The following is a 14,665-nucleotide window of genomic DNA, read 5'->3' as shown; positions in this document are numbered from 1 at the left end:
TGGTTGAACTGAAAACTTGAGCAGCTGTTACAGATTAGTGTTGGTTGTTTTCATATCTAACCAGCAGGACCGCAGTTAGCTAAAAAAAATCCTTATCCACTCAAAATTGCATGAATTCATCAACAAATTGATTCCCAATGTGGAACTGCAGCAACTGCCATTTCACAAAACATACATAAAAACATTACTTCCTTGGGGAGATCTTTGTGACACCAGAGAACATAAACGAACAGAAGTGTAGAAGAGCTGCATGAACTGTTGCCAGTCTCCAGAATATGATTTATTCATCTGATAACTTACTGATGATGTGGTAAGTTGCTCAAACATAAGTAAAAGTTGCTCTAAAATAGTTAAAGTTGCTCTATATTATTTAATGTTGCTCTAGATTAGTCAAAGTTGATATTATAGCTAAAGTTGCTCTAAATGAGTTTATTGCTGACCTACACGACCGTTCAAAAGTTTAGGGTCATCCAGACAATTCCATGTTTTCCATGAAAACTCCCACTTTTATTCATGTGCTAACATAACTGCACAAAGGTTTTCTAATCATCAATGAGCCTTTCAACACCATTAGCTAACACAATGTAGCATTAGAACACAGGAGTGATGGTTGCTGGAAATGTTCCTCTGTACCTCTATGGAGATATTCCATTAAAAATCAGCTAGAATAGTCATTTACCACATTAACAATGTCTACACTGGATTTATCATTCATTTAATGCTATCTTCATTGAAAAAAAAAATGATTTTCTTTAAAAAATGAGGACATTTCTAAGTGAACAATTAACAATGTCTACACTGGATTTATCACTCATTTAACCCTCGTGTCGTCCTGTGGGTCAAAAATGTCCGGTTTTAAAGTTTGATAATGTGGAAGAATATAGAATTTCACAGTAAAATTTCTGATGTCCATATTTTCAACATTTTTGGGAAACATTTTTGGTAGAAAAAAAGAAATGTTAAAAATGTTTCTGAAGAACATTCACATAAAGATCAACCAAAATCCAGCAAATTTCACTGGATTTTGGTTGATTTTTTTGTGACTGTTCTTAAAGAAAATATTAGAAGTTTTACTGATATATACTGAATCACTTTAAATATTTTTAAGATTTTTTGGAAGATTTTTACTCATCTTTTGAAAATATTTACAAGAATTTTCTTGCCAAATTTGGGGGATTTTTTTTTTTTTTTTTTTTTAAATAAAATTTTCTTCCTGAAGGTTTTGCAAAATTTCAGAAATTTGGGGAATTTTTTTGCTGAATTTTTGGATTTTTTTCAGACAAGGAAACAATATTTTTTGGTGCCTGTAAATGAAGACAGCAGGAGGGTTAATGATCAGTGGTTGTAGGAGGAAGAAGAGGATTTAATCTCTCACCCAAAGAAAGAATTGACGAGTACTCCTCTGGTTCTTTCATCCAGTGGGACAGAAAGCTTCTCTTTCGTCTCTGCGATGTCAGCTGAAGCCTTTTTGGTGCTGAAGAAAGCGTGGAAGAAGACAAACCTGGAAAAGAAGCAAAACAACTCCAGCTCATGACCTTCTCCTCATCAGAAACTGAGACTTTCCTGTTATTTTTAAACCAGAGTGTGTTCTCACCGGGCCACATCCATGATCAGCTCCTCCTGCTTCTTCACCTGGTGGTTGTCGATGATGGAGGAGAGCCGAGCAACGATCCACTTCCTCAGGCGGAAAACCCAGTTCTCCCTAACAAAGATGGGAAAAAAATTACATTCATCCATTTTTCAGACTCGGTTCTTTCTGTCCAGCTTCACCAGAGCAGACAGGACGGCTGAAGGCGTCAACACTCACTGCTCCTTCCCCTCCTGGTTGCTCTTCTGCTTGCGAGTGCTGAAGTCCAGCAGTCGGTCCATCTGAGGCTGCAGGAACATGTTCTTCAGCCAGTCCACGTAGCCGAGCAGCGCCTCAGGCTGCAGGTGCTGCACCACCCTCCACACCGACGGCACCACTGGGTAGCCCTGGTTGGTCAGCGAGGAGAAGCCCAGCATCACCGCCAGCTGTCTGTCCGAGTCCTGACAGCCCTGCAGGAAGCTCGACACATAGTCGTCCATCTCTGGAGCCAGCTTGAAACGGTCGGGTTTCTGGGAGAGAAATGATGGAGGAGCTTCAAGTTAGCATAAGAAGATACCAATATGAAAACAAGAGAAGCACTCAGAGCACAGTCCTCCTCCAAGGCCGTCCATTCCCCATATGGCATTGTCAGAAATGCAGCATTTGTTTATTATTATTATTGATGATCAGAAATATAGATGAACCCACAAACAAAATGACCCGACACTGAGCTCAGGCGTGTGTTATGCATGTGTACGTTATGTACGGATACCAAATCACATGACCTACATATGTGTAAATTACTCTTATAAAGGTCTGTTGATCAGTTCATCACTTTTTGCAAGGCTTTGTTTTGCTAGTGTTGAAATAACTGTTCCCTCCATGCTTTTATTTTGAAGGCGTATTTTGTAACGTTACGGGCTTTTATGTATGGCACAATTCCACCAGCACAGGAAGTGTTGATCAACGAAGCAGGAAGACGCTGCCGAAAAGCCCGAAAATTCACAGAAAACGGTTCCACTCAGAAACACCCCCACAATTTAATCAGTTGTTCCTTGTATCATTTACAACGGCTAAGTCCTGACAAGTCCTCAGAGGTGGATTTGTAGTAGGATCACAATCATGTGATCGCAGCAGGCAGCTGATGTAGTGTTCACTTGTTGTCATGGTTACAGTGACGCCATGCCGCTATCTCACAATGATACAGAAATCTTTAACAACTCTCCACATTTGTCCAAAATGATTAGAAATTTGTCCAGAACTTGCTCAAAAAATCCTCCTGAACTGTTCAAAATTTGTCCAAAATCAGTGAATTGTCCAGGATGGCTGAGAAGGGTTAAAAAGAATGACTAAAAATGGGTCCAAAATCACTTTAAAATGTCTTCAAACTATAAAATTTTTCTTTATAGGGCGGGATATTTAGGTTGGAGGATGATGAAAAATCTCTGTGATGTTTTTCATTGTCTGGTTCGACACTTGATTTGAATTTGAAGATTTGTAATCCATCACAACATCAAGTTTCCTCAAACTGATCAGTTTATTTGTCATCTCACCGACTCATACAGTGAAGGGAAGAAAATGAGTGAATGACTTAAACCTGCTGAGATCTTTCACAACCTCCTGGTAACTACGGCTGCAACTAACGGCTGTTTTTATTGCTAGTTAAACTGGTGGTGATCTTCTCGATTAATTGATTAGTTGTTTGGGCTGTAAATTGACAGCAAATAGAGCTGATCAGAGTTTTCCAAAGCCCAAAGTGCCGTCCTCAAATGGAACTTCATCTAAACCAGTGATTCCTACGATGGCGACTCACAGAAGATGTCATTTTCTCGGGGTTTTATTTTATATTTGGGAGCAAACTTAGAGACTCGACAGTTGATTTGAAGAGTTTGTTGGATCCCAAAAGCAAAACAAAACATATTCTAAATGTGTGAGAGAAACCTGAACTTTACAGCTAACTGGACGTGAAACTGACCTGAGCGGTGACCACATGTTCTCCGTAGAGCATCATCACCTCTCCAGATAGAACCTCCTTCAGCTGAGACAAAGACAGCAGCGGCAGAGCGGCGCCCAGCAGACGGAAACTCAGGAAACTGAACAGACGAGACAACAGTTAGTAGAGTGGAATTACCTGAAAGACAACTGGACAGTGTGACCTTTAATAAACACACATGATGGTTTAAATCAGGGGAGTCAAACTCATTTTAGTCCAGGTTCCACATTCAGCCCAATCTGACCTCCAGTAACCAGTAAAATCACAGCAAAATAACCCATAAATAACCACAACTCCTAATGTTTCCTTTGTTTTAGTGCAAAAAAGTACATTCTGAAAATGTTCACATTTAAGGAATTATCTTTCTACAAAACATCATAAACAACCTGAAATTTATGAAGAAAAATAAATTCAATTTCAACAACATTCATCTTCATTTTGTCATTTCCACATTACAACTTCCAGATCACAGTGTCTACAAAGGAACACAACATTTAGTCACATCTGGAACTGATTGATAGAGTATTTTACTTTGCTTTTGTCGTTTTGTGTGTCCTTTTTGTCTCGCTTGTGTTTTTCGTCTTATTTTTGTCATATTGTGTTTTCCTTTATTCGTTGTTTTATCGTTTTGTTTTGTTTTTTTGACTCAATTTTGATGTCCATTTTTTTGCCGTTTTGTAAATTTTGTCTAATTTTTTTGTCTCCTTTTTTGTTTTGTGTCATTTGTCTCATTTTTTGTCATTTTGTTTCTCGTTTTTGTCTTTTTGTGTCTCATTTTTGTAATATTTTGTTGTTTTTTGCTGTTTTCTCGTTTTTGTCATTTTGCGTCTGATTTTTGTAATATTTTCTCGTTTTTATTGGGTTTTTTTGTCTTTTACTGTCTGACTTTTGTCATTTTGATCATAAAATAAAATTCTATATCATCATTTCCAGAGAGTTGTGACTAAACGTTTTGTTCCTTTGTAGATCTAGTGTGTAAATGATAAACTGAGGCTGAATGTTGCTGAAATTGAACTTAATTTTCTGAAGATATTTCAAGTTGTTCATGATGTTTTGTTAAAAGATAATTTCTTAATTGTGAACATTTTCAGAATGCACTTTTTCCACTAAAACAAAGGAGCCATTAGTAGTCGTGGTTATTTACAGGCAATTATGCTGTGATTTTACTGGAAATCAAACTGGGCTGAATGCAGAACCTGAATTAAAATGAGTTTGACCCCCCTGGTATAAAAACATGTCCTTATCTAATAATCTAAAGTAATTCTGCTGCTCAGGCTGTAGAAGTTTATCTGCTGAGGATCGCTGCTGCTCTGAGTGTTTAAAAGAACATTTTGTAGCTGCTATGAAACGACTCACTGCGTCGGCCCCTGCTGCTCCTTCAACATGCCGTCCACTATGGCTTTATTCCAGAAGAGCTGGAAGCTGTCTTCCTTCAGAGAGAGCTTGAGGAGGTCCAGGACCACCGCTGGGAGGACGCGTTCCTTCTTCACCGACTGAGCTGCCATCTTCAGCACCTCTGTCAACCTGCCAGACGTCCATTTTTCACACAGAAGCTGCTAATTAGCACACAGGAGGAGGAACTGGAGCAGAACTAGAGGATGTACATCTATAGCAGCTCATTTTAGCACAATGTGGGGAAAGTTTAGTAGAACTTAATGATTGTATGAGAATAAATGGAAGGCAGCAGGAAAAAGAAAAGGAGTGTGTAACATAAAACATAACACTGAGCTCACTGTTGATTCATACAGAAGGGGGTTGTAAACAGTTTTGAAATGTGCAAATGGAGAACAAAGAGTTTTGTAGGTATTTACAGATACAGCATCGGTTGAATGAGATCATGGCTGAAGGATCAGGAAAACTGGGCAGTGGCACTAAATGTTGGGAGTGGATGTGGAATAATATCCAGATTATACAAAAGTTCTCACGTCTCCTCAAACCCAAACACTCAGCATGTCGATAGTAAAGAGAAGGAGGAGTGCTAATATCTGGAGAAGCAAGGGAGAACGTTTGTAAATTACAATGGAAAACTACTCATTCAACAGCTGGAAGGAAAGAAATTCTTTATTATTCCTGCACTACAGAGACATCAAGGCGTTGGTAGAAACTGTTGGACGTTCAAATTTAGCCAGCTGAAAGGTCAATATCATTGAAACATGTCTGAGACTATTGAGTGATATTATACAGATATACATGTGTGTACAGGAGGTCCTCGGTTTACGACGTCCTCGACCTACAGCGTTTCATCGTTACATCTGAACCGGTTACGTGGAACTAGTTGACGAGCAGAGTGGATGAATACGTCGTCACGTGGCGCTATCAGATGGCTTTGTTTCCATTCTCTGGTTGTACTCCACCTTGGATTGTGCTACATTCACTAACTTTTTGTCCTTCATTATGGCTCCCAGCGTAAGTCAGACTCTTCTGATGCTTGGAAGAAAAGGAAAGCGTCTCCATGGAAGTGAAATTAGACAGAATAAATGCTGGGAACAGGAAGAAACACCAACCAACATGGGTCAAGTTGTAAAAACAGGTCAACATATTGTAGCGACCCTCTGTGATGAATGAGTGAGACTTTATCTGCTTCTCTGCTGGTTTATTGAATCCAGAATAACTAGAAAAACCCCATAACTTAGCTCCAGAATTAGCCGCCGTTCCCAGCTCTCTCTACTGCTGACTCTCAGCCAATCAGAGGTGAGCTAACTAAACATGGCACGTTCACTGACATCAGGTAAATCTGGAACTGAACAATAAACACTGAAACATCAACATCAATAACAATATCCGTCCATTACAATATTCTGTTATCTTCTAGTAAAATGACTCATACATGCATGAAAGTCGTTGGTATTCATGACTTTATGAAGAACTGATGGATATCGTGATGCACGGAACTGATTGGTTCACATTTTCTCCGGATTTCCGACTTATGGTGAAAATCGACTTACATCTATCTCTAGGAACCGAACTCCGACATAATTTGAGAACCTCCTGTATATAGATATGAGTAATATTTGAATGACTTGAACTTGATATGAATGGTGGATGATGTATGATCTCCTTTATAAAAATAAAATTAAAAAAACCTAGCACTGAGCTCCTACCTGGGGATGTTGTCGGCGTTGATGATGGTGGACGAGCCCAGCAGGTTCTTCAGTTTCTTGGGTTTGAGGGTTTGAGGGAAGCGTTGCAGAGCGACCAGCAGCAGCTGCAGCTGCTCTGGAGTCCTGAAGGCTGACGCCAGGTCAGTTTGAAGAGCGCTGAGCAGGACCTCCTCAAACACCTCCTCTGGGATCTGACGGGACGACGTCGGCACGTTAGTTCAGAAAAAAACTATAAATGTGATGTTTACATGCAGAGAAGTAAAAGACAAGATGATCTCCTCCTGTGTTTTGGTTGTGGAGATGTTTAACCCTCCTGTTGTCTTCATTTACAGGCACCAAAAAATATTGTTTCCTTGTCTGAAAAAAATCCAAAAATTCTGCAAAAAAATTCCCCAAATTTCTGAAAATTTGCAAAACCTTCAGGAAGAAAATTCCAATAATTTTTAAAAAGTTCCCCTTGAAAGTTTTATTTTTTAAAAAAAATCCCCCAAATTTGGCAAGAAAATTCTTGTAAATATTTTCAAAACATTAGTAAAAACCTTCGAAAAAAATCCTAAAAATAACTAAAGTGATTCCATATATATCAGTAAAACTTCTAATATTTTCTTTAAGAACATTCACATAAAAATCAACCAAAATCCAGTGAATTTCGCTGGATTCTGGTTGATTTTCATGTGAATGTTCTTAAGAAACATTTTTAACAGTTTTATTATTATGAACTACGGACACGTATGAAGATATTTCACATCTCCTCCTGTGTTGAGGTGGTGGAGATGTTCTGAAGAGCAGTCACCTCACTGAGGATGTCCGTCATGGTCTTGTTGGGAAGGTCCTTCAGATGCTGCTTGTGTTGACTGAGACTCTGCAGGAGCTTCACGCATCCCAAAACCACCGGTGGCTCCTGCAGAACACAACAGACACAGTATAGCTCAAACACAACAACTTCTAGACACATTTACAGGAACATCAGCTGTCCAGGACTCTCCTCTGTTTGATCCTGACTAACATCTGGATCACTTTCTCTAATACTGCAGGACAAACCTCAGTGAACATCTCACTCTAAGCGCCGTTTAGGTGGCTTTAAAAATAGCAGTAAAATCATATTTCACACTATGTGGGTCAAACTTTGCATGATGAACCGTAAATGGAGATCAGTGTGGATCAATTAGGAACCATTACACCAAAAATCAGTACAGATTGTTGAACTTGTTACAGTGAAAGCACAGATTTGTACCTGAGCTGGACGACTGATGTGACAACAGTCAGTGACAGCTAAAGTCAATGCAACAGAGCGAGTATACAGGAGGTCCTCGTCTCAAGTAGAAGTTTCGTTCCTACAGTTTGATGGAAGTTCATTTTCACTGTAAGTCAGAACTCAGGCAAAAATGTAAACAAAGCCATTCCGTGCATCACAATATGATCAGTTCTTCATGAAAGTCATGAACGACTTTGATGCATGTATGAATCATTTCACTAGAAGATAACAGAATATCTTTCACCGTTTTTACAACTTGATCTAATAATGCTGATGGCTGTTGGTGTTTCGCCGTTCTGAGCGTTTATATTAAATCTAATTTCACTTCCATGGTGCGTTGCCCTTAAAGCTGAATTATCGATGTACTTTTATTTTGAAGATGCCTTTATTTTGAAGCTTTCTGCTGACAGCTGCCACTTCCTGTCCGTTATTTTGATGTCTACCTTTACACACGTACCTGCTTTTGTGGATGCACGACTCTCTACTTTGTAAACGCCACAGAGACAATGTTGTAATTAACTTCAATACTGGACTTACTGGTTCAGTTTAAAGGATTTATTTACACGTATTTATGTTGTTTTATTCTGTTTTTGTTGCAGTTTTCACTCTGTAATGTATATCAGGAGCCACAGTAAAGAAGTTAAGTTTGCTACGACTCACAATTCATTTTGAAGCACGAGTTTAACTAGTTGGATGGAGACGGCTTTCCTTTTCTTCCAAGCATCAGCAGAGTCTGACTTACGCTTGAGATCCATAAATGAAGGGAAAAAGTTAGTGAATGTAGCACAATCCAAGGTGGAGTACAACCAGAGAATGGAAACAAAGCTGTCTGATAGCGCCGTGTGACCACTTATTCATCCGCTCTGATTGTCAACTAGTTCCACATAACCAGTTCTGATGTAACAATGAAACGCTGCAGGTCAATGACTCCCTGTATAGTGAGATATAAATATGCTGGTTCTCCTTTAAAACAGCCTCATGTTCACTGACATCCTGTTAGAAACCATCACTGATAATGCATCCTTTTTTCAGAGCAGACATTTTTACTAGTAATTACAGGAAAACAACATTATTAATAGTTTGTTCTGTTAAAGTCCAGACAGTGAAGCAGTTGAACAGACTGAAGCTTTCATTCATTTTATTACTGACGCTTCCTCCTTTAACACATCATAATATCATTTCATGCTCATCCTGGGTCTCACATTAAAACATGCTTGCAGGTTCAAAGGTTTGTGTGTTGGTTGTTCAGTTTGGTTTTAAAACATCGTCTGCTGCTGACTCTTCTTACCTTAGAGAGGCGTCCGGACTGATGAAGGGCGAGGACGCCAAACAAGTTTCCAAACATTGCATTTCGGGCAAGTTTCTGAAAAACAAAGACAAGATCTTCATGTTAAGAAATCTAATTTGTGAAGATTTTGAGGCCAAAAGAGGACAAAATGCCCAAAAGTGACCTTTTTCACGGCCTGTAGGCTGTGCTTTTCTTTGATTCTGTCCAGGACGCTCTGCAGGGAGACATCCTCAAAGGCACTCAGGACCTGGAGACAAAAACACACTGACATTAATACATTTATTATGACTCTGTCTAAAAGACAACAAAAAACCTACAGGATGAAGCTCATTACCAGAGGCCACTTTAGTTAGACTTGTACAATAAAATATAGACATAGACATAAGGGTCATTTAATCACAAATCATCAAACATTTTTACCAGTTTCTACTCAATCATCTCTAAGTTGCCTGATTTGTATTTATTGTAAATTATGGATATGTATAAAGATATTTTTGATATTTTAACAAACATTAAAGACGTTTACACTTGTAAAAAAGTTTGGGATCAATTGGAAATGTCCTTATTTTACTATAATTTTACTGTATTTTTACTATTTTTTAAACTATATTATTATCATATTAATTATATTAAATGAATGATAAATCCAGTGTAGACATTGTTAATGTGGTAAATGACTATTGTAGCTGGAAACAGCAGATTTTTAATGGAATATCTCCATAGAGGTACAGAGGAACATTTCCAGCAACCATCACTCCTGTGTTCTAATGCTACATTGTGTTAGCTAATGGTGTTGAAAGGCTCATTGATGATTAGAAAACCCTTGTGCAGTTATGTTAGCACATGGATAAAAGTGGGAGTTTTCATGGAAAACATGGAATTGTCTGGGTGACCCCAAACTTTTGAACGGTCGTGTAGGTCAGCAATAAACTCATTTAGAGCAACTTTAGCTATAATATCAACTTTGACTAATCTAGAGCAACATTAAATAATATAGAGCAACTTTAACTATTTTAGAGCAACTTTTACTTATGTTTGAGCAACTTACCACATCATCAGTAAGTTATCAGATGAATAAATCATATTCTGGAGACTGGCAACAGTTCATGCAGCTCTTCTACACTTCTGTTCGTTTATGTTCTCTGGTGTCACAAAGATCTCCCCAAGGAGCACAAGGATAAAAGTGGGAGTTTTCATGGAAAACATGGAATTATCTGGATGACCCCAAATTTTGAAAAGTAGTGTCATTGTTTTATTGTGTTAAACAAATATATTTTTACTGTATTTTTATATTTTTACTGCATTTTTTTTCTATATTTTCACTGTATTGTTACTATATTTTTTACCGAATTTTAGTGTATTTTTTTAAACTATTTTTTACTATATTTTTAGTTTATTTTTAATATATTTTACTATATTTTTGCTATATGTTTACTCTATTTTTTATGATATTTTAATATTTTTTTGACTAGATTTTTCCTGTATTTTTACTAGATTTTTTACAGAATTTTTACTATGTTTTGGTGTATTTTTTGTTATATTTTACTATATTTTTAGTGTATTTTTAAGATATGTTACTATATTTTTACTGTATTTTCACTATTTTTTTTTACGATATTTTAATATTTTTTTCCTGTATTTTTACAGTAGTGTTGATAACATTAAAAAAATCTGCCTCTGCCTCATCATTTTTGTGGTTAATATGTGTTAAAAGATGGGAGTTTTCATGACAGCTCCGCTTTTAGTTCATATTTCAACTCCGCCATAGTCAGACACACTTTGATGTACTTGTCTAATATCGCAGATTCTGAATCAATGACATGATGAGAATTAACGGTGAAAATTTCAGGCTTTAATCTTCAATAGTTTTTGAGATTTTGTTGTTCAAACAGCCTCATATTTTAAGAAGAAAATGTGCTGAAGTTGGTTTAATTTGAAAAGAATATATTGGTCTAAAAATTCACATAAACAATTTTAAATATCTGTAATTTTTGATTTATAACTCCTGTCCTTTAATCTCTATATGGTCTAGCTCCTGCTCCACTAATGATGGAGACCATGTGAAGTGGTTGAAAGCTGACATTAATTTACAGATAAAAGGGTGAAACTGGTGCTGAGGTCCACCCACCTGCCCCAGAGCGAGGCTGAATCCGGGTCTGGCCGTCTCCCGAGTGTGACCGAGTCCATCCACGAGTCTTTTAAAGGTGTATTCCAGCTCATCTTCCTGCAGAGAGCAACAACTTCTACTGTATTTTATCTTTAAAACACGTCATTTATCATTTACAGTCTGTAGACAGAGCATCTGGAACCAGCAGAGAACAGAAACCAGTGGACATTTACTTCTATAGGTTCATATTTAGTTGTATTATTTGGGTTCTGCACTTATTTACTCACAAATTCCAGGCATTTACTATAATTCTGATGTAAATATTGCACTTCCTTCCCCTACCATCACTTTACATCTCTTATGATGAGCTAATAAAAAGTGACATAATACTGCAGATTAACCCTCGTGTCGTCCTGGAGGTCAAAACTGATCCGTTTTAAAGTTTGAAAATGTGGGGAAAAAAATATATTTTCACAGTGAAACTTCTGATGTCCACATTTTCAACATTTTTGGGAAATCTTTGAACATTTTTGGTGGAAAAAAAAGAAATGTTAAAAATGTTCTTCTAGAAAATATTAGAAGTTTTACTGATATATATGGAATCACTTTAGATATTTTTAGGATTTTTTTGGAAGATTTTTACTCATTTTTTGAAAATATTTACTAGAATTTTCTTGCTAGATTTGGGGGATTTTTTTTAAATAAAACTTTTAAGGGATTATTGGAATTTTCTTCCTGAAGGTTTTGCAAATTTTCAGAAATTTGGGGATTTTTCTGCAAATTTTTTTGGATTTTTTCAGACAAGGAAACAATATTTTTTGGTTGCCAGTAAATGAAGACAACAGGAGGGTTAATACTATGACAGTAAATTCTACTGGAACTTAAGAGAAAATATTCCAACAATCTCATAAAATACAACCTCATACCTGCTGTAGATTTAAGAAGGATGAGGGAGATAAATCTGACTCAATATTTAGAACATTTATCACACTTGATGACTGAAATGTGTGTTCTTCTTCACACAAATAAAACGTTTCTTACATAAATTAATGTTGAAAATGTCCAATTACTACTACTAATACTAATACTACTACTAACAATACTACTACTACTACTACTACTAATAATAATAATAATCCTAATAATACTACTAATACTAGTACTAATATTACTAATAATAATAATACTCCTAATAATACTACTAACACCACTACTAATACTACTATTAATACTCCTATTAATAATATTACTAATACTCCTACTAATACTCCTACTAATACTACTAATACTACTACTAATACTCCTACTAATACTACTAATACGCCTACTAACACTACTACTAACACTCCCACTAATAATATTACTAATAATACTACTACTACTAATATTCCTACTAATACTACTACTAATATTCCTACTAATACTACTACTAGTACTACTACTAGTACCGTAATACTCGTGTTTCTAACTCCACAGGACACCATGTGAGGCAGACCCACGCTGTTTCCCGCTGACAGTCTCACCTTGTTTTGGGTCTTCAGGTACTGGACCAGGTTCTCCACCGCCTTCAGTCGGACCTCCTGGTCGGGTCTCGCCAGGTCCCAGAAGAAGTCCAGGAAGAGGCGGTTCTGCTGCAGGCTGCCGGCGGCCCGGAGCGGCTCTGCTGCCTTCACTGAGACCTCCACCATTTCCGCAGACATCTGCTGAAGGATCCTCTGCTCCTCTGACTGTTGGGATCCAGGCTGCTCATGCTGCAGGAACACGTGGTCACCAGCAGGGACTACTTCCGGGTCAACTCTGACGCGTGTTTTTTTTTTTTTTTTAAACAGAAAAAAAACTTTATTGAGCGACAAAAACAAGAGAACGTCACCATAGACTGTAAAATAAAGAAAGCATATATATAGAAAATAAAATAAAAATTAAAAAAATGTATAATACAGTCTATGAACGTCACATATAAATATAATAATAATAATACTGACAATAATAATAACGATGATGACGATAGGGATTTAAATAGCAATTAAGAAGAACAGACCAATAATTTGCAAAAAAAACTATTGCAGAATTAAAAATTATGATCATCATAACCATTATACGAAATAAGCTAATAATAATCTGCATAATAATAATAATAATAATAATAATAATAATAATAATAATAATAATAATAATAATAATAATAATAATAATAATAATAATAATAATAATAATAATAATAATAATAATGGTAGTACTACTATAATGATAATAATAAAGAAGAACAGGTAAATAGTCTGTAAAAATTTTATGAATGACAACTATTGTCATCATTATCATTATACGAAATAACATAATAACATTCTGCATAAAAATCTGCATAATAATAATAAAAAAATAATAATAATGATAGTGACATTAATAGTAATATTACTATTATGATAATAATAAAGAAGAACAGACCAATAGTCTGCTGAAACATTATAAATGAAAATTATTATTATTATCATCAATGTTATTGTATGAAATGACACAATAATAATTATCTGTGTAATAATCTGTATAATAATAATAATCATAATAATAATCATATATATAAAGAATAAAGAAAGAACAGATCAAAAGTCTGCAAAAATGTTATAACTGAAAATTATTATTATAATGATTTTCATTGTTATTGTATGACATAGCATAATAATAATATACATCAAAATAATACTAATAATTATAATAATATCACGCAATAACAGAATAATTGTATGCATTAAAACATTTATAATTAAATGTTAATAATCATGTATAATAACGGAATAATTATCTAAATCAACATAACAATATTATTTATAATAATACTAATACTAATACTACTACTACTAATAATAATAATAGTAATATACCATGTTAGAATAGTTTGCATCAACATAACTATACTTCGATGACAATAAAAATGATAATCTTATAAGTTTATTTTTTCAATTATTTGATATTAAATAACTCATCATAACAGAAAAAAATATTAATAATAATAACAACAATAGATTTATGAATGTAATTTTCCTAACAGATGTTTCATAAACGTGTAAATTGTTATGTTTCTATTATAATTCCTTTCTTGTTTTCCCCCTCTCCTTTCTTTGCTCCCTGTGGTACATTCCTATTTGCTGCACAAATAAAGTCTGATTTATATTAGAAAACTACAGGCAACAATAACACACTTTAAATGTTTTTAAGTGACAGCCAGAAAAAAAAACAAGAATATTACTGGTTTTACTTTGAATTTACAGAATTCAGTTCCACTTGAATTCTATGTTTAAAGCGCTGATGTTGTTATAAATATTTTACACAACTACTGGTGACTTTACTCGACTTCAGACT

General features: G+C 35.6%; 1 protein-coding gene across 1 annotated transcript in view; it reads right to left on the bottom strand.

Annotated features, from left to right (window-relative positions):
• The window catches only part of mybbp1a (MYB binding protein (P160) 1a), a 37,998-nt gene extending 24,915 nt beyond the window's left edge, over nucleotides 1-13,083 (bottom strand). Inside the window, exons 1-11 of the mRNA XM_023292868.3 lie at nucleotides 12,835-13,083; nucleotides 11,333-11,428; nucleotides 9,368-9,451; nucleotides 9,205-9,279; nucleotides 7,455-7,562; nucleotides 6,662-6,852; nucleotides 4,917-5,084; nucleotides 3,543-3,660; nucleotides 1,808-2,097; nucleotides 1,595-1,702; nucleotides 1,376-1,501 (exon numbers count right to left, since the gene is read on the bottom strand). Coding sequence (XP_023148636.2) covers nucleotides 1,376-1,501; nucleotides 1,595-1,702; nucleotides 1,808-2,097; nucleotides 3,543-3,660; nucleotides 4,917-5,084; nucleotides 6,662-6,852; nucleotides 7,455-7,562; nucleotides 9,205-9,279; nucleotides 9,368-9,451; nucleotides 11,333-11,428; nucleotides 12,835-13,011 — 1,541 coding nt within the window. The 5' untranslated portion in view covers nucleotides 13,012-13,083. The remainder of the gene's footprint in view (nucleotides 1-1,375; nucleotides 1,502-1,594; nucleotides 1,703-1,807; nucleotides 2,098-3,542; nucleotides 3,661-4,916; nucleotides 5,085-6,661; nucleotides 6,853-7,454; nucleotides 7,563-9,204; nucleotides 9,280-9,367; nucleotides 9,452-11,332; nucleotides 11,429-12,834) is intronic.
• Between the last annotated feature and the right edge of the window lie 1,582 nt (nucleotides 13,084-14,665).

This window comes from Amphiprion ocellaris, chromosome 14, assembly GCF_022539595.1.
Source record: "Amphiprion ocellaris isolate individual 3 ecotype Okinawa chromosome 14, ASM2253959v1, whole genome shotgun sequence".
NCBI classification, from domain to species: Eukaryota; Metazoa; Chordata; class Actinopteri; family Pomacentridae; genus Amphiprion; species Amphiprion ocellaris.
The sequence above is the reverse complement of the archived record's forward strand: the minus strand, read 5'-3'. Positions and strand labels throughout refer to the sequence as shown.